Raw genomic sequence first — 25,587 nt, forward strand, 5'->3', positions numbered from 1 at the left:
TGGAATGCCAGGGATGGAACTTGGAGCCTTGTACATCCTAGGCAAGTGTTTGGCCCCCAAGCCATATTCCTAGCCTCTTCTCATTTTTTAAAAGCCTACTTTAGACTCCGTTTCTGCATAAGGAGTGTCACTGAATGGTTAAGAAACCTGGGTTGAGATTTGGTTCTTCTCCAGAGCACCAACTTAATCTGGGCTCTTGCAAATGCTCTGTCATCCCCCTAAGGATTTTACTTACATACAAAATTAAGAACCTAAATTTTTACAGTATGATCAGCACGGCACTGAGCTAAATTTTTAGCCTTGACTTGAAACTTATATGGAAGGCTTTGTGTTTTAAACTGCTCCCTTTCCAGCCTCCTAGCCTGCCTGAGAGGTCATTGTACAGCTCTTTCCATGGTCACTGTTCTCTTCCCTTTTACTGGAGGGCAAAACTAGGGCAGAGAAATAATTTTTATTCACTTCTGAAAGGTTACAGTAATAAAGAAACTCTTGTTAACATCAGAGAACGTTGCAGCCAAGAGTTTTCACAGTCTGGCATTGTTTATTTTACATGTAATTTGGAACCTTCTGCACTCTTAAAATATTGGCACAAAAATCTTTTAACTGTTGGAGTCCTTCATTGCATGCAGCCGGAGTGTGGTGTCGGGGCAGCAGGCTCTGGAGAGCTGTTTGCCCTGTTCCTGCTAGAGAGAGAGAAAAGTGGAGTGTGCATGGTGTGTGTGTGTGTATGTGTGTGTGTGTGTGTTGTGTGTGTGTGCGAACACAGAGAGCTGTTTGCCCTGTTCCTGCTGGAGGGAGAGAAAAGTGGAGTGTGCGTGGTGCGTGGTGTGTGTGTGTGTGTGTGTGTGTGTGTGTGTGTGGTGTGTGTGTGCATGCGTATGTATGTGTGCGTGCACGCGCATGCTCACTTATGTGTTTATGAATCTCTCTCTGCATTTAGAATTAAGAACCTTCTCTGTCTTGACGAGTTTACGTTTCCCTTATTTAACAAGGAAATGGTGTAACAATTTTGCCTCCCCTTGCTAAGGCTGCCAGATAATACAGAGCTTTCCTTATTTAGATATTTTGATATTTATTATTTATCAGCCCCTTTTCTTTTGTTTCCATGGAGGTGCAGACGACAGGCCAGACTCTGTGCCGGCCTCTTACAGATCCCATCTCATTTAATCCTCGCAGTTTCTCTGCAGTAGAGATGATGATGTCTCCATTTCACAGCCAAGGAGAACTGAGTGGCAGGAAAGTTAAAGACTTGGCTGTAGCCGCCGAAGGAAATCATAAGCCCAGAGATGACAGACTTGAAATCTTGCATTTTTGGCCATACTACATGCCTTTTGTTGTAAGCCAACTTGAACCTTTTTTGGGGAAGTCGAGGGAAGTCGGTAAAACAAACAAACTTCCCAATAGGAACAAAGTCACTTGTGTTAAACGAGTTAATAATACACAGAACTACCTGCCTCTCCAAGGGTTTTTGTTGTTTTTGTGGTTTTAGGTTGAAATGAAGAGTTGAAAACAGTTACAGAAAGACGCCATGTTTTAAGTGGGAGAAGGGTAACCTGTCACGAGACTTCTGTCCACCAGGCTCAGCTTTGCCCCCAGAGTTTCGAGAGCCTTCTGCCCCCATTTTGCCTCAGGTGTTGTGGATTTCAAGTTGAGATGTTTAGGGGTTGGAGAGAGGTAGTACGGAGAGTGAGGCATTTATTTGCCTTGCACGTGGCTGGGGCTAGAGCAATAGCACTACGGGTAGGGCGTTTGCCTTGCACACAGCCGCCCTGGGTTTGATTCCTCCTTCCCTCTCGGAGAGCCCGGCAAGCTACCGAAAGTATTCCTGGAGGCAGAGCCTGGTAAGCTCCCCGTGGCATATTCGATACGCCAAAAACAGTAACAACAAGTCTCACAATGGAGATGTTACTGGTGCCCGCTCGAGCAAATTGATGAACAACGGGAGGACAGTGCCACAGTGCACGTGGCTGACCCTGCTTCAGTTTCCGCCACCCCATATGGAATCCTGCTGGGAGTGATCCCTGAGTGTGGAGCCAGGAGGGAGTAAGCCATGAGCACTGTGGGGTGTGACCCTCCCCAAAAATATTGTATAAAATGGAGCCATTTATTAACCTGGCCCTTGTGAAGACCCAGGGATTCTCCAGATTGACTGTGCTCTCTGTAGCCTGTCTGGTCTGGGCATGGCAACCTGCTTCCCTGTGAGCTCTCTTTCCAGTCTGACACTTCTTTCCATGGCCTGCAAAACTGGATCTTGGCCAGAGAGGCAGAGTTAGGCCCCATCAGGTAAGCTCTGCATGGCTGTTCCTGAGCCAGACCCTTTCCCATGGGCTCTCACAGAAAGCAACATCCTCTGCAGAAGATACTCTTAAGCTCCGGGAGAGCTCTCTGGGCACATACTGGAAGCATGACTGTTAGAGCCAGCTGGGGCACCCCACCCATCAATGACCCTGCACTCTCAGCGCTACCAACAGTACTGGAGTGCTGAGGACATGTCAGCCCTCTCCACATTACCTCTCTAAAGGTGCTTTCCTTTGAATGCTTCACCCACTGGAGCCGCCCTCTGATGGAGACAGGCATACATGCATGTGCAGATTGATATGAGGCAACAGCCTGTTCCCCTCAATCAAGTGAGGGCCCAGGCTCTGCCATCCAGCTTTAAGGTATAGGTATTTTATGCTAAAATGTCCAATAGCCAACATCCATTTTCCCTTCTCTCACATGCATTGAGAGTCAGGCAGATGTGGGTTCTAATCCCTGATCTGTCATAGCAAGGCCTCAAGACCCTGGGAAAACCTTCTCACTGTCTCCCTTTTATTCCTTTCAAAGCCAAGCCACACAGTGTGTGACTCAAACAATAAGAGATGCTAGTTAAGACTTGGCCTTGCCTGGCACATTATATTTTATTTTTATTCTTTTTTTTTGTTTGGGGGCCATACCCAGTAGTACACAGGCCCTACTCCTGGTTCTCCTGGTGGGCCCAGGAAATTATGTGGGGTGCCGGGGATCGAACCCAAGTGAGTTGCATGTAAGGCAAACGCCTTAGCCACAATACTGTCTCTTTGGCTCCGGGCCCGGCACATTTTAGCCTCTGATGAAACAGGTGCCGTGTTTGGAACTTGTCTTCGCATCATGCCTGTCTGTATTTCAGAAGGATTTATGTTCATATCCGTCATGCTCCACTGGCCTCTGACTTTCTAGAGCACGAGGATCCAATCTTTCTTTCATCGTCATTTCTCGTGTTCCGTCGCTTTGGTCACGTGCACCCCTTCAAGATGGGTTGAAGCATTAGGAAGCCCAGGCAGAGCAGGCATGAGTGTTTCAGCTTTGCCACCTGAACCTGGGGGAATAGTAACCCCTTATTTTGGAGCCTTGGAGGACAATTTAAACACCAGGTCTGAAGTGTTTGGAGCTCTTTGAAAGGAGGGGCCTGAGAAATTAATGGTGTTTTTGCTGTTCTTGGGAAAGCCCTTTGTGGTTCCCAGCAAATAAATTACTTGGAGTGAGTTTTCTAACACCTCCTTCTCTGCTCTGCTCACTAAGGCTTTCCTTGTTTGTTTGTTTTAAATAACCATATGCTGTAATGCTTCTTTACTCTCATTTATAAAGACATACTTTTGGTTTTGAACTTTTGACCCTTTGAGCTCCCAAGAGAGAGATTTCTATCCAAATAATAGAAGGTATATAAACTATGTGTTGCCCCTTTCCTGGGCCTTGGGCAGTTCAGCTGCTAGGTTTAAGAATTAGAAGGCTGTGGCTAGTGCATATTTTGCAGGGAGGTAGATAATTCCCTTTAAGCATTTGTGTGGCTCTAAGTATCTCCCACTCTAATCTTTTCATTCCAAGTACATCCCCCTCCCCCCACCCCCGCCTTTTTAAAAAAAATTACGTTTTGGCGCCATACCTGGCAGTGCCTTATGGAATACCGGGGATTGAACTTGAGTCATATGTGCTCAAGGCAAGTGCCCGTCACACTGTACTATCATTCCAGTCCCCCTGCATGCCCTTTTGCTAACATTTTCCAGATATCAAATGAACTCCTCTGTCTTTGGTACTTCAGTGCAGATGCTTATGGCTATACCTCCTCTTCTCTGTCAAAACCTGGTGTTTCTCATCTGCTCTGCACCCCAGCTGAGTCACCTGCCAGACAAGAGAGAGATGGGAGAATACAGACTTCTCCCTGAAAAACAGGGAATTATACTTGGTTGCCATTAACCAGCAGAATGAGATTATTGTGTGTGTGTGTGTGTGTGTGCGTGTGTGTGTGTGTGAGAGAGAGAGAGAGAGAGAGAGAGAGAGAGAGAGAGAGAGAGAGAGAGAGAGACCCTCCGCAGTGCTCAGAGCTTACTTCTGGCCTTGCACTCAGTAATCAGTCCTGGAGGTGCTTGAGGGACCATATGGGGTGCTGTGATTGAACCCGGGTTGGATGCGTGCAGGTCAAGCACCCTACTGCTCTACTATCTGGCCTCTGAGGTGATGATCCTTTTTTCAAAAAAATTTGTATTGAATCCCTGTGAGATAGACCCTTACAAAGCTGTTTCATGATTAGGTTTCAGTCATACAGTGTTCTATCCCTCCACCAGTGTCCCCAGTTTCTCTCTCTCCACCCCCCCACCCCCCCCGTCCCCTTTTGGGCATTGTGGTTTGCAATACAGATCCTGAAAGGTTTTTTTTTAACACTCAGTACTTGTTCAGCTTGATAATTTCCAGCTATTATTGTCATACTGGCCCCTTCTCTATCTTACCTACCCTGAGATGATTTTCAAGGGCCATTTCTAAGTTGTCATACTGATGCTCAGCTCCAATCTCTCTCCAGAATTCACTCCCAGTTGCTTCTTGGTTCTCCTACTTTTCAACCTTTCACCTCAAATTTATCCTGTAAGTTTTCTTTCCTACAGTCTGGCTTATCTTTCTAAACCGTGTATGGCAAATACTCATTATAGAAATCCACAACAGCTTCCTGGTGCCTGGGAGCACCTCGCGTTTATCATTCCTTTTAACCTGACCTCAGGGATACTGATTCACCATCAGTTTGTTTTGTTGATTTGGGTCCACACCCAGTAAAGTATGGGAGTCACTTCCAGTGGCACTGGGTGGGGGGGGGGTTGGGGGAGGAGTGTTGGCGCATGTGGTGCTAGGAATCAAACTCAGAGCTCCTGCATGTAAAATATGTGCTTGCCCTTTGAGCTAGGTCCCCAGCTCCTCCACTCTGTGTGTGCGTGCGCGCGCGCGCGCGCGCGTGTGTGTGTGTGTGTGTGTGTGTGTGTGTGTGTGTGTGTGAGAGAGAGAGAGAGAGAGAGAGAGAGACTTGTTACAGGGCCTCACCTAATAGAGGTGGGTGAGGGCTGTTGTGCTAGAGATCGAAGCTAGGATGTCTCATACATGCACAGCATGTGATTTACACTTAAACTACATCCTTGATCTTTCAGTATCATTTTATTATCTTTTCTGCCTGCGCAACTTTTCTTCCTATCTCTATCCATATTCTACTGACTTCCTTTCAGCTTCCCTAACCTACAGATTTACATTTGTGTCTTGTACTGCCTGTATTATTAAGAATTTATTTTGAAGGGGTGTCATAGCCAGAGGTATTCAGGGGACTATACATTGCCAGGGAGCAAATCCAGGATTCCTACAAACAAAGCAGGTGCTCCTCGCCTTTGCACCTTCTCCTTGACCCTATCATTGTAAATTTTTAAAGTGCCATGGTCAAGGGTACCCATGAATAAGCTCCTCAGGGCCTAAGCACAGAACACGGAACATTACTCGTACAAAGGAAATGCTTCTTGATTCGCTCTCTCAAGCAGTTTTGTTGCATTGCAAGAGATTCCAAAAAAGAAGGCGACAGTGAAGTAAAGAGAACTCTTTAGAAACTTGGCGTGGGTTGCCCTGCTCTTCAGGCCCGGCTTCCCACTTGACTGTGTATCTTGCTTGCTTGTCTTTATATTTCTTTGCTTGCCTATTTTCACTCTAGAGAAGCCTGTGTTCTCTCTCGAACACATACTTGCTCTTTCTTTCTCTCGCATCTTTCTAAATAAGTTTCAATAAAAACTTCTTGCTTTACCAAAAATTGACATGGAGCAAGAGATAGTCTAAGAGGTAAGACACTTTGCTTGCGACTGCTTCTGCTCTGCCCCTGCTTTGATCTCTAGGGCTGCACAGTCCCCCAAGCCAAGAGCCAGGAATAGCCCGTTGAGCACCGCTGGGTGTGGCCCAACCCCACCTCATCCCCCCCAAAAAAAAGTTGGCCTTAAGTATGGGGGCATATGTTCTGGATATATGGGCAAGGTATATTTGGAGTAATATTTTCTTGATGGCTTTTCTCAGCTCTCCCACAACCCACTCTCAGCTGACAGTGCGTGACGCAGAACAGAGCAATGTATATGGAGGCACCAGGCCTCCAGTCTGCCTTGCACACTGACCCAGACACTCCACACGGGCATAAAATGTTTGCTTTGGTGCTTGCCATGTGCCAGGCACTTTGTGGGGACTACGGTGTACCCAAACATGGTCCTGACTTCCAGGGATTTATAGTGACGCCTCTAGAAATGGCCCTACCTCTGGCCCTGAGCACTTCTACCCTCAGCTGAAGGCTGGCCAGCTTGGAGCCACTGCAGACTCCCAACCTCTCCATCTACCTGCAGCGCTGTTGGGCTCCGCTTCGGGATCTGGTGGTGGGATTAGAGCCACAACACTAAGTTGCCACTTAACATTCTATAGATTTGATTTTGCGCCTGGTATTCCCTTCACTCTGTCCTAGAATGTAAATAGCCATCCAGGAACTGTCTGTTGTTCAGTGATGTATGTAGCCTTAGCTCCTGGAGCAGGGCTTGGTGCATGCTTCACACTAAATATTTGAAGGATGAAGGCATCATTGATTTTTTTCGCCCTCTACTTCCAGCAGCATTATTAATTTGTGTGGCTCTGTCAAGGATTCATTTATATATTCACAGAACGTTTTTGTCCCTCACAGTGTGCTAATCCCTGGCTGCTGTTGCTGGAGAGAGTGTGCTAGAGAGGAGTGATTTGATAGGATTTAGCGTCTAGCTTTTGCCAAGCAGATTCATGAGGTTGTCTTTTCTAGGTTAAGTTCCAAACTAAATAGATAAGCCCCAAAGATAGGAGTTCATCTGGGTTTTCTTTGTGGCTGTAAACTTGCTAGAGAAACTGGCTCTGGGCAACCCTGCCCCCATGGTGGCAGGACAGGAAGGAGACTCGAAGTGCCCATTTCGGGCACAGAGACTGCCAGGCCCTCTTCTCAGTTGGAGGAGGGGGCTGGGTAGATAGCCCCCTTTCTTTCCAGTCTCACAGACAGAGCCTTTGATTACTTGGGCGCGAAAGCCAACTATTTGGGCTTTGTTATCATCTTGGCCTGGTGACATGAGCACAGTCCTTAATCTCTGTGCCTCAGTTTCCTCCCTGAAAATTAAATAGCTACAGTACTCATCTGACCTCCTAGGATCTCGAGGGTTTAAATCTAAGACTCTGAATAAACAGTACCTGGAAGGTAGGTATATCGATGGATATTTGCAAGTACTAACTTTAGTACTGATTTTAATTTTGGAGAATAATGCATAAAGGAAAAAGGCAATTCTTCAAAGTATTTTGGGTTTTTTTTGTTGTTTTGGGAGGCTTGCAGGAGGGAAACTGAGGACATCGGTGGTGGGAGATGTACACTGGTGAAGGGACCAGTGTTGGAACGTTGTATGACTGAAACTCAATCTTGAACAACTTTGTAACTGTATATTTCACCATGAGTCAATTTGAAAAAAATTTTTTAACTATTGAAAATAATATATTGGAATAGGAGTCAGATTTTGACCATCTAAGGACTGAGTGACAATTGAACAAGTCACCTGACTTTTCTGAGACTTTGTTGTGAGCCATCTCTATAGTAGGAAATACTCTCCTAGATGATCAACAGGGGCCATATCCAGGGAATTGTGTGGTTCTGAATGGTAAGCAATGAGGAAAGAGGAGTTAGAGGCAGTATCCTCTGACCGGAGGAGGGCAGTTGAAGTGTCTGCCTTATAACTGTGTTGTGCACAGACTTTGGTTTCTCCTTTTCTCAGTGGAGGTCCAGTTGGCATATGTGATTCAGTTCATTCGCATGGCTCACCTCTTTTGCTGTCTGGTATTGAAGGAGAGGCAGGACTGCTGAAATCACAAGGTGGGTCAGGTGCTAGATTTTGGATGCGCACCCAGGACAAGTGATTGCCCAGGCTCAGTTAGCACAGAATTTACTAACTCCTTAATCATCCATTTCCATTGGTTTGGCATTTATCCCAGGTGTACATTTAAAATGTCTGGTATTGATGGAATAAAATATCGTGCCATTTTCTACTCTTCCCAGCTTGGAGAGCCCAAACTTAATGTAAAATTATTTAAAAGGTATAATTTTGCCTGTAGCTTTGCTGTCTTCATCACTGGGTATAATGGGGTATAATTTGGACTGGCAAGTGTCTGGGTACCCATGGTGATGTTAGCATCTCCTTGCTCTCAGGAATCAGAACTCCAGGCTGCAGGTAGTATGCAGAGTCCCAGAGGGCATTCCCTCCACTGACAGAGTGACTAAATGACTAGGAAAGGGGCGTAAGGCCCCTGGGCCCAGTGTGCTGTCCTCTTGCTCCACTAGACGCCTGCCGGGCTCAAGCTAAATACACATCTTGCTCATATTACATCTTGTCCAAGTAAGATTTTCCATTACCACCACATAGGAGACATTGAGGGCACAGTGATTGCTGAAATCCTACAAGGCTGGTTGTCTATGCTTGGTGCTGCCAGGGTCAGAAAGTCATCAGATTACGATTACATGTCACTGTTGTGTTCCTCAGCTGGCCTCAGGGATGTCTGATATGCAAGTCACCCTCCTCCGCCTCCATTTGCTGGTCCAGTCCTCTTGATACCGCTGTCAGCATCTCACTTGGAAACATCCTTTCGTCTGTTTTCCTTTTGTCCTTTAACACAAACTCGGCCTCTCACCAGCTCTCACATCAGCAGGGTCTGGTGTTCTTGCCTCTCTCTCTCCCTGCAACAATGTGGTCTTTAATTCATTCTGTTTGTTTTGGGGGGCGGGGGGTCACACACATGGCGGTGCTCAGGGCTTACTCCTGACTCTGTGCTCAGGAACCTGGCAGGGCTCGGGGGACCATTTGTGGTGCTAGGCATAGAATCCAGGGTTGGCTTTGCTCATGGCAAGTGCCCAACCCACTGTACTATTGCTCTGGCCCTGGTCTTTACTTCCAGGGTGATTTGAAAATGTATCTGTCTGTGTGACTCGAGGTTAGATCCTTTCTTGACTCTCCTTCACACCATGTTGGGAGCCCATTACTGGTGAACACAGCCTTCAGCTCTGCTCTTCCCATCATGAGCTCTAGGTTATATGTTATGTATTTTTTAGACTAGACACTCTTTAGCTTCATATTTATCATACTTTCTGTTTGAAAAGTCCTTGTCTCTGCTACCCTGTAATACTGAGCATAGTGTCATCTTATTTCTGATGCTTTGAAGCCCCCAGTCTTATCACTGCCACTCTTACATAGTGTGCTCCGCATTATAATGCTTTTATTTTTTCCTTTGGGTTACACCCAGCAATGCTCAGGGGCTACTCCTGGCTCTGCACTTAGGAACTATTCCTGGCAGTGCTTGAGGGACCATATGGGATGCAGGGATCGAACCTGGGTTGGCTGCTTGCAAGGCAAATGCCCTACCTGCTGTACTCCAGCCCCTGCAATGATTATTTTTAACTTTATTTAAACATTGTGGTTTACAAAGTTGTTCATAACACAGCTGTTTCAGGCATTTAATATTCCAGCACCAATCCCACCATCATTGTGACCTTCCTTCCACCATTGTCCTCAGATCCCTCCCCGCCCCCCTCCCACCCAACACACACAATCCTGCCCCTTTGCAGGCACTAAATAATTTTGGCCTGATTTAACTCATTGTCTGAGGACGTACTGAGCTGTTTGTTACTTAGGTGGAGCCTTCTGTGTTATAGTTTTCACTTACTGAACTTAGTGGGCTTCTATGCTACTTTCCCATCTAATTTGTTGTGCTCCTGCTGAGCTGTTGGTATTATAGAATTTGGAGGTGTCATGTTCTAGGTGCCCCAGGATCTATGGAATTGGGATGATTCTTGATTCTTGGCCTGCAGCTCCGCTCCTGAGGAGGCCCCACGGTTTTCAGTTCCAAGACCAGTGTACTTGTGAGTTTCATTGGCTTGGCATCTCTTCTGAGATTAGTTGTGAGGCCATTTACATGGTATTTACATCAGCATTATAATTATTTGTAGGGGCTGTATCTTTTACACAAGATTATGAACTTTTATTTAATCTTTTGGTATGTACAGCAAGGCTAGGAATACATTAGGCACTCAACATATGCTTTTTGAACATGTATAATATAGAATTCTGTACGTAGATAGCTTTTGATTTAGTGAGGACATAAATTATTTTATTATGATGCTACTATTCAGAATGGGATAAGTATCATATGTGAGGCTTTAAATATATGCACTTGGTTGAGTCACAGATTGAAATACCTGTCCGAGAAGAACCATTTGTAATGGCAATTATCTTTTCTTTTATTGTAGCAAAATAGACATTACATAATATTAAGTACAATTAAATGGTATTAAATACATTCACAAGGGCCAGAGAGATAACACTCGGTGAGTAGGGCACTTGCCTTGCATGCAGCTAATCTGGGTTCAGTCCCAGGCACTCCACCATGGTCTTCTGAACCCTACCAAGAATGATCCCTGAGCTCTGCTAGGTGTGGCCCAGAAACAAAAACAAACAAAATAAATATTATCACAGGAGCAATAGCACCGCGGTAGGGCGTTTGCCTTGCACGCAGCCAACATGGCCGACCCGAGTTCGATTCCCCCGTCCCTCTCGGAGAGCCCGGCAAGCTACCGAGAGTATCTCACCCACAGGGCAGAGCCTGGAAAGCTCCCCGTGATGTATTTGATATGCTGAACACAGTAACAACAAAGTCTCCAATGGAGACGTTACTGGGCCCGCTCGAGCAAATTGATGAACAACGGGAGGACAGTTACAGTGATTATTCAGTCCACCACCACTTACCTGTACTCATCAACAGTTTTTCGTCATCCTCAATAAATTACATAACAACTCCCCAACTTCCTCTCTCTCCAGACCCCAGTAGCTTGTCTTCTATTCTCTGCCTCTGTGAATTTGCTTTTCCAAGGTACCTGGAGTAACCCCTGAACACTGAGCCAAGAATTGCTCCGGAATACCACTAGGTTTGGCCCCAAACCAAAAAGCATCACCACCACATCCAAGGTATCTCAGAGGAGTGAAACATACAATATTTATCATTAGGAATAATTACTTTCCAGGTTCAGCATTATTGTAGCATAAAAATTTCATTCCAGAGCAGTACTGCAGAGGGAAGAAAGAGCAATAGTACAGCGAAAAGGGCATTTGCCTTGCGTACGGCTGACCCAGTTTTGGTCCCTGGCATCCATTATGACCCCCTAAGCACCACTAGCAGTAATTTCAGAGTGCAGAGCTAGGAGTATCTCCTGAGCATTGCCGGTGTGACCCAAAAAGCCAAAAAAAAAAAAATTATTCCTTTTGTGACTGAACATTCTTTTGTATATTATGTACACACATTATTTATTCATCATATAGATTATCACCATCTTTTGGCTAGTGTGAAGAGTATCATCATACACCACATTGGTATACAAACAATTTGTTCCAGTCCAGCTTCAGTTTTTGAGGATATATACTTAGGAGTGTATTTACCGGGTCACAGGCTGTTCTATGTTTAGCCTTTTGAGAAATCTCCAAACTATTTCCATGGTGGCTGTACCATTTTACATTCCTATCAGTAATGCATAAGTGTTCTAATGTTTCTACAACCTCTCCACCGCTGGGCTATTTTGCTCTTTTTTAAAATGTAGCCATACTCCATACTAATCGGTGTGAATGGAATTATTCTTTGCTTTCACTTCAGGTGGTTGTCTTACTGATTGGTTCTACCTTGATTATTGGCTGTTAGTGAATGCTAATAAACTGTTTTTAGGCTGGAAAGATAGCTCAAAGGGCTCTGCATGCTTTTGCATGCTGGAGGCTTGGGTTTGATCAGTGCCCCAAACCAAAAATTAACTGTTTTCACCTTCCAGTTTTTGTGTCTTAACAACAAATAAGACATAGTCTGGCAAAAATTTATGTGCACTGGCACTTAGGTTAGTGCTAACCTGTTTACTTAAGAAAGTTGAATGGCTGTTACCATCTTAGAGTGGCCAGTGAGATAGAAACTCAGTTGGCCACTTTGTATTTTCATTAGAGATTAGAGAGAAAGAGAGAGAGAGAGAGACAGAGAGAGACAGAGAGAGACAGAGACAGAGAGAGACAGAGAGAATCATTTCCAGTTTACTTTTATTTGCCAGTTTCAGAAATTAGCAGTTATAACTTTCTGCATGTATGATGATTTTTTAAATCTGACTTATCAGCATCAGAAAGACCTGATATAAAGATGCCCCCTGAGCACTGCAGCAGGTGTATCCCCTGAGGTCATTGTCACTGTCACTGTCCTCCTGTTGTTCATCAATTTGCTTGAGTGGGCCCAGTAACATCTCCATTGTGAGACTTGTTGTTACTGTGTTTGGTATATCGAATACATCATGGGTAGCTTGCCAGGCTTTGCTGTGTGGGCGAGATACTCTCGGTAGCTTGCTGGGCTCTCCGAGAGGGGTGGAGGATTCGAACCCAGGTCGACCAGGTCGGCCAGGTCGGCTGCATGCAAGGCAAACGCCCTACCTGCTGTGCTATTGCTCCAGCCAAAATAAATAATTCCTAGTACTGTCACTTACAAGCTGAGTGTGACCTTGGAGCCAGTCCCTTAATTTGTGCTTCTATTTTCTTGTTTATAAAATTATGACAATAGGAGCAGTTATGCTGTGAAAGCCTGTAGGGTAAGGTTGTGGTTTTCACACTGAAATAAAATGATACACATGGTAGTGCTGTCAAATCAGACGTAATGTGTGTGTGGTCACCGTTACGGCCAACACTACTGTTATGATCATTAATAGACATTTTAAGTATAGACCCTGGTTATTGTTTCCTTTAGGATTTTGTCCCATCAGTGCCGTTGTTAAAATAGCATCTTTTTCAAACCAATATTGATCTAACTGGACTAAGCATGAGACTTGTGAGGTGTGATACGGTGAAAAAAAGTTTCAGAAATGCGGAGAGATAATACAGTGGTGAAGGTACTTGCCTTGCATGAAACTGACCCTGGTTTGTTCGCCAGCACCATACGGTCCCAAGTACCACCAGAAGATATTCCTAAGCACAGAGCAAGGAGTATCTCCTGAATACCACAAGGTGTGACCCAACCACTCTCCCAACCAAAAAAGGAAAATACATATGCTTAAATCAGAAATGAGAGTATATTGTAGTTATTATTATGTTCCTTTTATCAGTATGTGCTAACAGAGAAGAAACATTAAGTTGCCATGGGAGTTAGGTCCTCTCGTGACCTTACAGCATCTTATCGGCTTCTTTCCAAGGTGATTTTCAGACAGACTGATGCATTCCCTATGCCTTATCAAGTGGGTAAATGATTGTAGTTTTCCAGGATAGTTGTTTCTTGCTTTACTGTTCTCCAAACCAGAGGAGTCAGGCTCCTGGACTTGACCATGAGAAAGCAAGGCTGCTGCTTCTGCTGTCCTGCTGCCAGACAGGAACACTTGTCTTTTCTGCTTTTCTGGACACTTCAGGCCATGCACATTTTGAAAAGGAAGATCCCAAGTAGCAAAATGGGATTTTTCAGAATAAATAAGGTGTTAGGCTTGGAGTTATTTATTTATTTATTTAGACATTTCAGCATAGCAAACATCTCACGTGCATTGGAAGTGTGAGGTGATTTACTAAAATGAGATGTAGGGATTATCGCATGCTTTCCCTAGGTCAGCCTTTCATTACAGCTGAACTTGCTCTACTCAAGTGTCCACATCATTTCTTTAAAAGGAAAAAGAAACTTCCCAACTGTGCCAAACACAGTAACAACAAGTCTCACGATGAAGACGTTACTGGGCCTGCTCGAGCAAATCGATGAACAACGGGAGAACCAACCAACCGAGTTTTGGGGGCACACCCGGCAATATTCAGAAATTATTCCTGATTCTACACTCAGGAATCACTCAGGGGACCATATGAGATGCTGGGGATTAAACGCTTATTAGCCTCATATTTGATATGGTTCAAATATGGTTTGAATGGTGGGAACACCTGCAATGGCAATTAGAGGCCGCCCTAAAAGCCTTTATCCCTCTCGGAGAGTGTGGCAAGCCACCGAGAATATCCCTCCCGCACAGCAGAGCCTAAACCAGTAAATATAATGGGTCTCATTCTCCAACCCTGAAAGAGTCACCAATATGGCAGCGTTAAGAAGGATGAGGAAGGGGGAAAAAAAAAGAAGGATGAGGAAGGAGAAGTGGATAAAATCTCAAGGCCGAACTAGACTGCCAGAATGAAGAAGAACAAAATTGACTGTACTTTCAATGCACGTACGCTGGCATCGGATGCATCCATCAAGGACCTGATGGTACAAGTGTGAAAGATCAAGTACAACATCATGGATCTGACCGAGATGAGAAGGCATCAATCACATCACACTGTTTTCGACACTGGAGAAGAACTGTTCATCGTAACAAGTGACAAAAGAGGCATTGGTGATGTTGGTGTCCTTATCAACACGCACTTGGCCATGAGCATTGATTCATTCGAATGCCTAACAACCCGAATCAGATGATTACACTTGAATAGATTGTCTGCCGGCAGTTTCCATCTTCGTTGTCTATGCACCAACATCCAATTATGATGGAGAAATTGAGAAGTTCTACATGGAGCTGGAGAAGTTCTATAAAGAAGACCACACCTTCTACAAGATCATTGTCGGTGATTTTAATGCCAAGATCGGACCGAGAAGATCAGCCAAAAAACTCTACATTGGGACCCATGGCCTAGAATGGAACGAACAGGGTGAGAGACTGTCTAAGTTCATCATGTTGACCAAGACCATCGATGGTAACTCACAGTTCCAGAAGGCCGAATCTAAACGTTGGACATGGGAGTCTCCCAGTGGACAGTTCCACAATGAAATTGACCACATCATATTCAATCGACAGTTTTGCCTGATCGATGTCCCCGTTGTCCCAAAATTCCAAACGGGATCGGACCATCATCTCCTTCATGCAAAATTCTACTTCACAGAGCAGGGAGAAAGGCTGCAAAGTTTAAGAAGAGAACTCCCAGAACGACCACCAACTGGGAGCTCTTTGGCACTATTGCAGCAACATGGGAAGATGCTGTCGTTGACAACATTGACGAGGAGTATGATCAACTGGTTCAGCACCTCCATGATTGTGCGAGGAATGCTGAGAGAGAGAGAGATAGCCACAAAAAGACACCTGTCTTCAAAAACTCTTGAGCTCATTGGCCAACATGGCTTGGTGCAAGCCTCAGGCAACCGCAAGCGAACGTCTGAGCTTGCAAAGCAGTGCAGAGAAGCAATAAAGGAAAACCTCAAAGAGAGAAGAGCAGCAGTGCTGACAGATGCAGCAGAAGCCGGGAAAAGCATTTGCAGTGCCCGCCTGTCCTTTGCCAACTACAAGACCAAGATGACTGCCCTCCAATGTCCTGATGGATCTATCACATCTTCCAGAACAGCGATGGAGAAGATTAATATCATCCATGACTTCTACTCAGACTTCTCTTCAATAGCCACCTCCACCTGCCCACATACCAAATTCCGTAGGATGGATATGTTGTTCCCAACATTCCCCCTTCCGAAATCCGACACGCCATTTTGTCGGTAAAGAAGCAAACAGCACCTGACCCAGACAAGGTCAGACCCGAACACCTGAAGAACCTGCCATCAGTACTCATCAATACACTGGCTCACCTCTTCACACGCTGTCTGAACTCAAGGTTCCATCCCAATAGAAAACCAGCAAGACTGTACTACTGTACAAGAAGGGAGACATCCACGACATCGGCAACTATCAGCCGATCTGCCTGTTGTCTGTTGTCTGCAAGCTGTTCACTCAAGTCATCCTGAATAGGATTGTCAGAACACTAGATGAAGGACAACCATGCGAGCAAGACAGGTTTCCAAAAAGGATTCAACACAATCGACCATATCCACATGATAACCAAGCTCATTGAGGTTTCTGGGGAGTTCAAGATGCCGCTCTGTCTAATGTTCATTGATTTAAACAAGTCCTTTGATTCTGTTGAAACTGAAGTGGTCGTGAAAGCCCTAGCCAAAAAGGTCATTCAAACGCAATACATCAGGATTCTCCATGAGCTGTATTGCGGATTCACTACTAGGATCTCACCATTCTACAAGGAAGTGATCATCCATATCAAGAAAGGGGTTCGGCAGGGTAATACCATTTCACTGAAACTCTTTAATGCCACCCTTGAGAACATCATGCGACGACTAGAATGGGAAGGAATGGGAGTGAAGATAGATGGTCGGCAACTACGCCACCTCCACTTTGCTGATGACATTGTTCTCATAACACAAAATAGTAGCCAAGCGGCACAAATGCTGGCCGACTTCGACCATGAGTGTGGAAAGGTCGGACTACAGCTGAATCTCACGAAGACATTATTTATGAGAAACGATCTCGGTCCTAATGTTCCATTCACTCTAAATGGAACGAACATCTCCGAATGCAACAGTTAAGTGTACCTAGGTCGAGAAGTTAACATGACAAATGACTTGGCACCTGAGTTGCACAGGAGGAAGAGAGCAGCTTAGAACGCCTTAAAGAGTGTCGAAGAAATAGCTAAGAGGACGAAGAACCTCCGACTCCGGGCACATCTCTTTGATTTCACTGTAGATCCTGCATTAACTTATGCCTCAGATACCTGGGCCTTACAAAAACAGGATGAGAACACTCTTCAGTTCTTCAAAGAGCAATCGAAAGAGATATGCATGGAGTATCACACTTCATTCAAATGAGAGAAAGAATCCGGAGTTCCGACCTCTGTCGACGATCAAAAATCAGGGACGCTGTCTCGTTTGCCAAGGCATCAAAAATCAGATGGGCTGGACACGTAATGAAATTTAGAGACGACTGCTGGATTACATGAGACGTCAAAAGATCTCCTGGCCACCCACCTATGAGATGGTCAGACTTCTTTGTTAAGACCCTGAATGATTGGTTTGAGGCCCTTCATGTTCCTAGAACAAGCATACGCCATTGGGCTACACTAGCATGTGACACGGACGAATGGAGATGTTACTGGTGCCCACTCAAGCAAATTGATGAGTAATGGATGTCAAGTGATCAAGTGGTCAAGCCTCATATAAGACAAGCATCCTACCTATTGTGCTATATCTCTGGCCTCGAAACTGCCCAGCTTTCTGTTTGTTTTATTTATTTTGCTTTTCTCTGTTCTTGTCATTACACAGTTTTCTCTGAACCTCTCTCATATACATGCATGTGTTTTACCACACAGACATGTATGGTTAGAAAGATTTTTGTGTTATATTTTGTGACCCTTGCTAAAAGATCCAGAGATCTTTACATAGTCTTGAGGCATAGTCTTGAGGCTGGAGCGATAGTACAACAGGTAGGGCACTTACCTTGCACACAGCCAACCCAAGGTTGATCCCCAGCATCCCATATCATTCCCTGAACACCATCAGGGCCGAGTGTGGTCCCCAAAACAACACAACAAAAAACAAAGCAAAAGTGCATTTGCTCTCTCTCTCTCTCTCTCTCTCTCCCCCCCCGTCCCCCCTTCCTCCCTCCCTCCCTCTTCTTCCCCTGCCCCCCGTTTCAGTATATCTCATAATATTCCACAGTGAGCAGTGAGCACATTTCTAACATTAAATAGGCTGACAGGGATCAGTGCTCATGAGCCTGTTCCAGCACAGTAACTGTCACCCTTGGTGTTAATACTGCAAACATCTAGCTAGTGACATTACTGACTACTTGAAAGGCAATTAAATGTGACCTGTAATCTTTTGTACTGCATTGCAGCCTTGTGATGAATTTGATATATTCATTAATGCTTCAGTTCTCAAAATGTCCAGCCTTTTCCGTTCTCCCTTCAGTACCAGAGTTGCCCCCTTCCCCCAGTGTTCCCCCTGAGTGGGGCTTAGTTGTACCAGGGTTGTCTGATATATAAGCCACCATAAAAGCCACTCTTGACTCATCTGGCAACCCATCTCTAGCTACCCTCGGAATTGGGCAGCTCTCGGTGATATTTCCTCAGCACCATGTTAGCACTTCTCAGCCCTGTCTCTACAAATACCTGACGTGGAGGAACATGAAGGGACAGTCGTATTACCTGTGGCCTTTGCTCCAGTATACATAAGCACCAGTCACACTGCTCTGTATTGTACAACTGTTCCTGCCCTCACCTCCCCAGACATTCAGTTTCTTTGACTGAACTGGGGGGAGGACCGATACCCTTCTTTAAGTCTTTGAGAAAAATGAAGTGAGCTTATACGTGTAAAGTTCTCAGCATAGTTGTTGGCCTGTGGTCAGCCGTGAATGATGAGATCGCTCCTGGACCCAAGGCACCACGGTGGCACCTGTAGACGGGGGAGAGAGGAGGCTTTCTAGACGATCTCATCTGTAAAGATAAGGGGTCGGCCTGCTAGTGGATAAAGAAGGGAGGAGAATTTCCAGTGGTAGTGTGCTCAAGAACTTCAACAGAACTTGACATGTTGATGAAATCCGAACATAGTTTCCTCTGGCTGAAGAATAGATCAAAGTAAGGGAGTGGGAAGAAGGTGAGGCAGGAAAAATTACCAAGAACTAGTCACAAAGAACTTTGACATGCTCAGAAGGGCAACTTGATTGCCTGCTGGTCCCTCCATCCTCACAATCTGGTTCCTATATTAGGCATCCAGAGAGGAGTCTTTAAGAGCAACCCCAGTGAAAAAGGGAAAGAAGGCTGCGAATCGGCCTCATATGAACGGGCATCCTTTTAAAGCGAATGTTCCTCCTCCAGAATACATTAATTACACATGTGCCCTGCAAGATTCATTATCACTTGGTGTTCCCTGTTGGTTGTCTCATTCATTAATCTGCTTATTAGTAACCCTGAACTCTTGTCCCCCACACTGTTTCTTGGGTTCTCTTTTTTAATATACTACGCTGTTCCCCGGGGACATAAACTCCAAGACCCGTCCCTGGCCTGCTCGTGTTTGTTTTCTTTGCCCCTTGTGCCTGCCTCTGCTATAACATTTGTAGCATGTGTTAAGTAACCCTTAAGGTAACATTTTTATTATGTCATAAAAAGTGCATGGCAAATATATTATAACTCATGCACTTTGTTTAAAAATGAAGGGATAATTTATTGAGTGTGTTCCATGAGCCTTGCTCCCCTCCCCACTTGAGCTGAAACTCGCTGTTCATTTAGCCTCGCCTCCTTCCCCGTGCTCCCACCCTGTGGCATGCTGGGAAAGCAGGTATATGGTTGGCTAGAAATGACATCATAGTTTATGTACTCAATAAAAATTTAATTAAGTCATTACAGGAATTGCAGTCATCATTTAACCCTCTGATTTCTTCTGTTTAGTTTATTATTAAACATTCAGTAATACCAGTCACCAAATCCTGATGGCTTATAAAATATCTGCATGAATTTTAATAGCTGAAATAAATGGGAAAATATGAGTAACTGATATAAAGGAACCTTTCCGAGGTGGTGCTGGTGTGTTTGGGTCTTTGTAAGAAGCAAAGCATTATGGAGAGGAGAAGAGTTTAATAAGGGACTAGCCCAGTGCTCCCTGGGACGGGTTTCTCATCTGGTTTGTCCATTTGTGTACTCATGGGCAGGGTGCGTGCCCTAGGGAATGATCAGGCACTGGAGACACAGAATCTGCAAACCAGCAAACGAAAGCTCAAGTGAGGCAATGACATCCCACCAGAGGCTCACCACAGGGCATATCCAGCTCCCTCTGACTTCTGGACTGCCTAGAAGGGCCGAGTGGGATGAGTCCAGTAGTTTGGGAAGCTGTTCTCAGTTACCCTCACCTGTTGCCTGAGGATCATGTGTCTTCACTGATTGAGCGTCCACCCTGTTCCAGGAAGGGCCCTTTGCATGATCTAATCCAGCCTGGGTGATGATATCTGAAAGCCATTCCTCGCTGTGGCACTTTGCCCTCTCTCCACCAGAGGTGAGGGAAAAAGCAGCATGTGGGTCACTCGAGTTAGACTAACTTGTGACTCAAGTAGAAGCAGCCTGGCTAACAGGTTCTAGGGGTCGGAGTGATAGTCTAGTGGGTAGAGCCCTTGCCTTGCAGGCAGCTGACCCAGATTTTGATCCCCAGTATCCCATATGGTCCCTTGGGCCCAGCCGCAGTGATCCCTGAGTGCAGAGCCAGGAGTCAGCCCTGAGCACAGACCTGAGTGATGAAGGAAGGAAGAATGGAAGAAAGGAAGGAAGGAAGGAAAGAGGAAGGGAAGGAAGGAGGGAGGGAGGGGAGGAGGAGAAAGAAATTCAACACCTGCTCTGCATTCTTTCTGGGCAATTGCAAGCCAGTATGTAGGTGCACCCTAAGAGGAGAAAGTATGTTTGTGCATAAAAAGACATGCTGGAAAGCATAAACAGAGATTTGTCAGTTAATTTGTCAGTGATCTCTGGAAATGCCCAACTCGTGGTGGAGCACTAACATTCTTCTTTCAGAAATCAGCTTGTTTCCAGCCTCTAGCACTAACTGCATGTATGATCTTGGACAAGTCCTTTTCAGAAACTCAATTTCCTATTTTCTCAAGGGATTGAGGCAGGTGATCTCTGAGAAGCCTTCCAGCTTTAAAGCTTACTGGTTTGCCGCAACACAGAAACTCGCTCTGCCTGGACAGGGGATGTGGATCAAGGGTGCTTTGCATGCTGGAGGCCTAGGTTTGATCCCCAGCATCCACACACTACCTGGTCCTGTGAGCATCACCAGGAGGAAGCTCAGAGCACTGCCAGATGTGGCCTGAAATAAAACAAGATGCCCTGTCTGCCCGGCAGGTTACTGCCTTTGACACCCGACATTGAATGTTTATGGTTCTGATTTTTCTTGGTTAAAGAGCGATGGCACAGCAGGTAGGGCATTTGCCTTATATGTGGCCAACCCAGCTTCGATTCCTCCATTCCTCTCGGAGAGCCCGGCAAGCTACCGAGAGTATCCTGCCCGCACGGCAGAGCCTAGCAAGCTCCCCGTGTTGTATTCGATATGCCAAAAATAGTAACAACAAGTCTCACAATAGAAACGTTACTGGTGCCTGCTCGAGCAAATCAATGAACAATGGGAGAACAGTGCAATTTAGAGAACAGTTAGATTGAAGGGAGAGCCCTGGAGCAGGTAAGAACACGTCTGACTAGTAGGCCTATCTATGCATCAGAGAGGGAATTAGCTCTTCTCTGTTTTCTGTGTCTGCTCAGCCATGACCAGCTCACATCAACCCCTCTCAGCAGGGTGTGGGTGATGTCTAGTACCTGACCCATAACAGGTACTCGGTCAAAGGTGGCCATAACAGTGGGCATGGTGGTGACTGAGCAGGACAGGCACAAATCTTACCCTCCATTGAAAGTTTCAAATGACTTTTGGTTGTACTCAAACCTGTATTTAAATATTAAAGCCAGGGCTAGAGCAATAATATTGTGGGTAGGGTGTTTGCCTTGCATGCGGCCGACCTGGGTTCAATCCCCATCATCCCATATGGTCCCCCGAGCACCACCAGGAGTAAGTCCTGAGTGGAGAGCCTGGAGTAACCCCAGAGCATTGTCAGTGTGACCCAAAAAGCAAAGTAAATAAATATTAAAGCCACTACTACCTAATACACATTATAAGCCTCCAGACTTTCTGTTGGAGTTTCAGAAGGAAATAAACTATGGCCCCTGCCCTCAATCAGATTCCTGGAGGTTATATTTCTGGCGACCAAAATTTTGTTTTACTGAAGATTTGTCATGTTGAAGGTCCTCCTGACCTTTCCCTGAGAGAGGTTCTACTGGAATTACATTTTAAAATGCCCTTTTGGGGCAGTCCGGCCCAGTCTGCTCTCCCCTCCAAGGCTCCCCAGTGCCCTCCCCGGGACAGACTCTTTCCACGGTCCTGGGGGCCGTTCTGCCCTGCTCCCAGCCCCAGCGTGTCTTCGCATTGTTCTGACATTTCCCCCCTTGCCCTGCCTAATGCCCTCTCTGCACTTCTCCTTCCTGTCTCACTCCTCTGAGAATGCTTCCCCACCTTCCCAAACAGGTACCATCCATCTTCTAAGTTTCCTTTGTTACTTAACACTTTGAAGGTGTTTTGGTTTTGTTTTGTTCGCTTGGTTTTTCTCCTGCGGTGCCTGGGATGACCCCCTGGGCCTCCACTTCACCAGCTTTGCTCACCATTGTAGAAGAACACCAAGGCAGCACCCTGCGGCATAATGAGCTTTACGCGGCTCTTTGCCCATACTAGATTGTGCATCTTCTATTTTGTGTTCATTGGATCTAACACAAAGTCATTTCCTTAAATGGAATTAACTGCTTCATGGTCTTTGAGATCAACACCTCAAAGCAGCTCTCAGGTTGTGGGGAGTTCTGACAGATCAGGGAAGTGTGGGGGTGGCCTGGTGGTTTGATCCCCTGGCACCCTCTCTTGGGTACCATTATAAGATTAATACAGTGGGTCAGACCCAAAAATCAAAACTTGGTTTTTTTTTTCTTTCTTTCTTTCATACTTTTGTTTCTACCATTTTGTTTGTCTAGGTTAATTCCTATGTCCTGAAGAAGAACATGATCCTTATGACAAATAACTTCTATGCAGCAATCTTGGGATATGATGAGGTAAGAGCACTTTTATCAAGCCTTAGGTGGAATAGTGCCCCCCCCCCCCCAAATAATAAAGGTTTTCCATGAGAGCCTCAGGGGGAGCCGTGGGGGCTACGCGCTCCTGCCACTGGGGCTGAGTGTTTATTTCCTCGTCTTTATTGCCTTGGCAACTCCGGCAAGCGTGCCCAGCAGTTTGCCGATTGCTTGGGGAAGAGAGCAGTGTGTAAGTAATACGGTTAAATCATACAATTAACTTGCGTTTATTGAGTGCCTGTGGGGTGCTGGCTGGAGGGACAAAGGCAGATCAGTCACTGTCTCACCTCAGGTGCCCCAGAGAGACACACAGCACATGTGTCAACAGCATGGTCTTCCCGAAAAATCACACTTTGGATGCTTAATTGTAAAATAAGACATACTCACTTTGCTGGGACAGGGGCTGCACCCAGCAGTGGTGCCAGGGCCTGGTCATGCTGTGGAGGAAGAGGACACCCAGGCCCGTGCCCACATCCCCTGGGCACAATAGGTAGTCACTTTCAAAATTCATGAAACTGTCCCCAAGGAGCCCATGAGCTATGAGCTCTGGCCCAGTGGATGGTTTTGATGTACAAGATCACTGCACCTTCCCACCACCAAAGAACCCTTAACTGATGATTATTCAGAGCCTACCATGTGCTCTACACAGGAAGTACATTGTTGGGTGAAACCCATGTGGTCTGTTGCTTCCCCCGGCTCTCACCCTCTCCTGGAGACAGACCGTGTACAAGGGAGCAGACGGATCTCTCGATAGAGCGACACTTCCAGACAGGAAGGGGTTGCAGATGCTGAGACTTGAGAGAGGGGCGTTGCTGTGCACCAAGCACACCCACTGTCTCCTCATGCCACTGTGTCTGCACTGGCTCTGGCTGGCCCGGCTCCTCTGAGCTCAGATTGCGTGGCCACACCACCCTGGGTTCAGCACGCAAACCTCATGGTGCCCCGTCTGAGTCCAACCTAGACAGGATCCCTCGAGGGCGGGCCAGACCGCAGCCCCTTTGGCTTCCTCTCAGTCACTTTACACCAGATGTCACAACTTCCTGCAGGAAGCTTGCTGGTGTTGGGGGGAGTGGGGGGGAGTGTTGGCTTTGTTTGTTTGTTTTTCGTATAATGAGCGGAAACAAACACAGCCCTTCAGAGACTGGGGAAATGTTTATGCGGCCTGAGATTTCGGTCTCGGGCACCTTTGTTCCCTTTCTGGGCTTTCTTCCTTTGAAGGTTTTTGCTCTTTTGGACTAGTCTCTTGTTTTTGGTTTTTTCTTGACTTGCTGACAGTTGAGTAGAAGGCAGCTGGAATGGGGCGTGCTGATTCAGTCACCATCCCTTCTTGCAGCTAGAATAGGGCGCACTGATTCAGTTACCGTTTCTTCTTGTTCCCCTGCTCTGCATGCATGAGGCCTCGCTGTGGTCGGTGGGGTACCATCCCCTGGCCTCCCCGGTGCATTCTGGTCCCAGTCCCACTACCAATTAGTGAGATAACCTCTGAGCTCAGCGTCCTTATCTTTCAGATGAGGCGGGTGATCTCTCTTCTCTTGGCACCTGCAGTCCTGGGGCACCCGCTGTGGGAGGCCGCGGAGAGGCTGGAGCCGAGGCAGGTTTTCACACTCATCACAGCCAGCATCGGCCCTGCAGTTTATGGAGTTGCCCTGCCCCAGCCCCTCACCCGCTGCCGGAGCTCCCTTTCCGCGTGCCCCTGCCTCCCACTCCCTTTTCTTCCCGGGTAGCCCATGTGGGTGGCTGCCAGCAGCACTGGGGTGTGCGCCCAGGGCACTTCCCAGGCAGGCTGTTGTGTTAGCAAAGAGCTGGGAGAATGGTGATGTGCCCGAGCTTGTCCTTGGTTTTCTGTGCCATGTGCCGGAAGAAACTGGTTTTCCTGACTCAGCCATTGTGCCAGGATGCGCTCGTAGCTGTGGAGTTGTAAGGGGGTTAGCGGGTAGCATTTGGAACAGGTGAAATGTTTTTCCGTCACACTGTCAGCACCCTATCCCGGACATGGCTCTTCCTGGCAGGAGGCCTGAGGCCAAGACCTCATGGACTGCAATGCCCACAGGCCAGCCCATAGCATCACGGCCGAGAAGTGATCCTGGGCCTTTGTGTGATGATTTACCACTCACAGGGGCTTTCATGCTCTTGTCTCTTCATTCTCACAACCCTGCAGGACAGAGAGCAGTATTCTCGCTTCTTCTCCTAAGAAACTGGGCCTTTCCAAAGACGGTGCCCAGCCGCGAGATGCTGAGCTGCCCTTTGTGAGCTTGAGTGTGGGTGGAGGGGGAGGGGGCGTCTAACAGGCAGTGCGGCTATTTATATAGCCCCGGCCGGAGAAAGATCTCTGGCAGGGCTGTCCTCTTCACCCAAGTGTGCTGTATCCAGAGGGACAGACAAAATGGTGAGAGAGGAAGAGAATCCCTTCCCCCCTCCCTCCCCTGCCCACTAAGACACATGGAGCAATGAGGGAGGAATGGGGACCCCCCCCCCCAGCCAGATCAGCCCAGTCAACACTAGTTCTCAGTGGGATGACAGGTCTTACTGCCAAATCGCCCTCACATCCAATAGGCCTTGGGAACTCTGACTCCGTTCTTGTTTCACCCCTAGTCACAGGTGCCTTCCAGAGCAAACTCCTCATCTCTGACTGACAGCGTTTTCCCCATGGGAGAAGGTTAAGAGGCAGGCTGAGGGGACCACCTCTGTCCCTGAGTTAGCAGTGGCAATGCGAGGACATAGTCGGGCCATTTACTCTAAGCTCCCA

At 46.5% G+C, this 25,587-nt stretch overlaps 1 protein-coding gene across 2 annotated transcripts in view; it reads left to right on the forward strand.

Annotated features, from left to right (window-relative positions):
• LOC130030128 (ubiquinol-cytochrome-c reductase complex assembly factor 1) overlaps window positions 1–25,587 on the forward strand; it is a 101,688-nt gene that overhangs the window by 70,282 nt on the left and 5,819 nt on the right. For both annotated transcript variants that reach the window (XM_056121325.1, XM_056121326.1), the window contains one exon: window positions 22,746–22,823. In XM_056121325.1, coding sequence (XP_055977300.1) covers window positions 22,746–22,823 — 78 coding nt within the window. The remainder of the gene's footprint in view (window positions 1–22,745; window positions 22,824–25,587) is intronic.

This window comes from Sorex fumeus, unplaced genomic scaffold, assembly GCF_029834395.1.
Source record: "Sorex fumeus unplaced genomic scaffold, SorFum_2.1 ptg000044l, whole genome shotgun sequence".
NCBI classification, from domain to species: Eukaryota; Metazoa; Chordata; class Mammalia; order Eulipotyphla; family Soricidae; genus Sorex; species Sorex fumeus.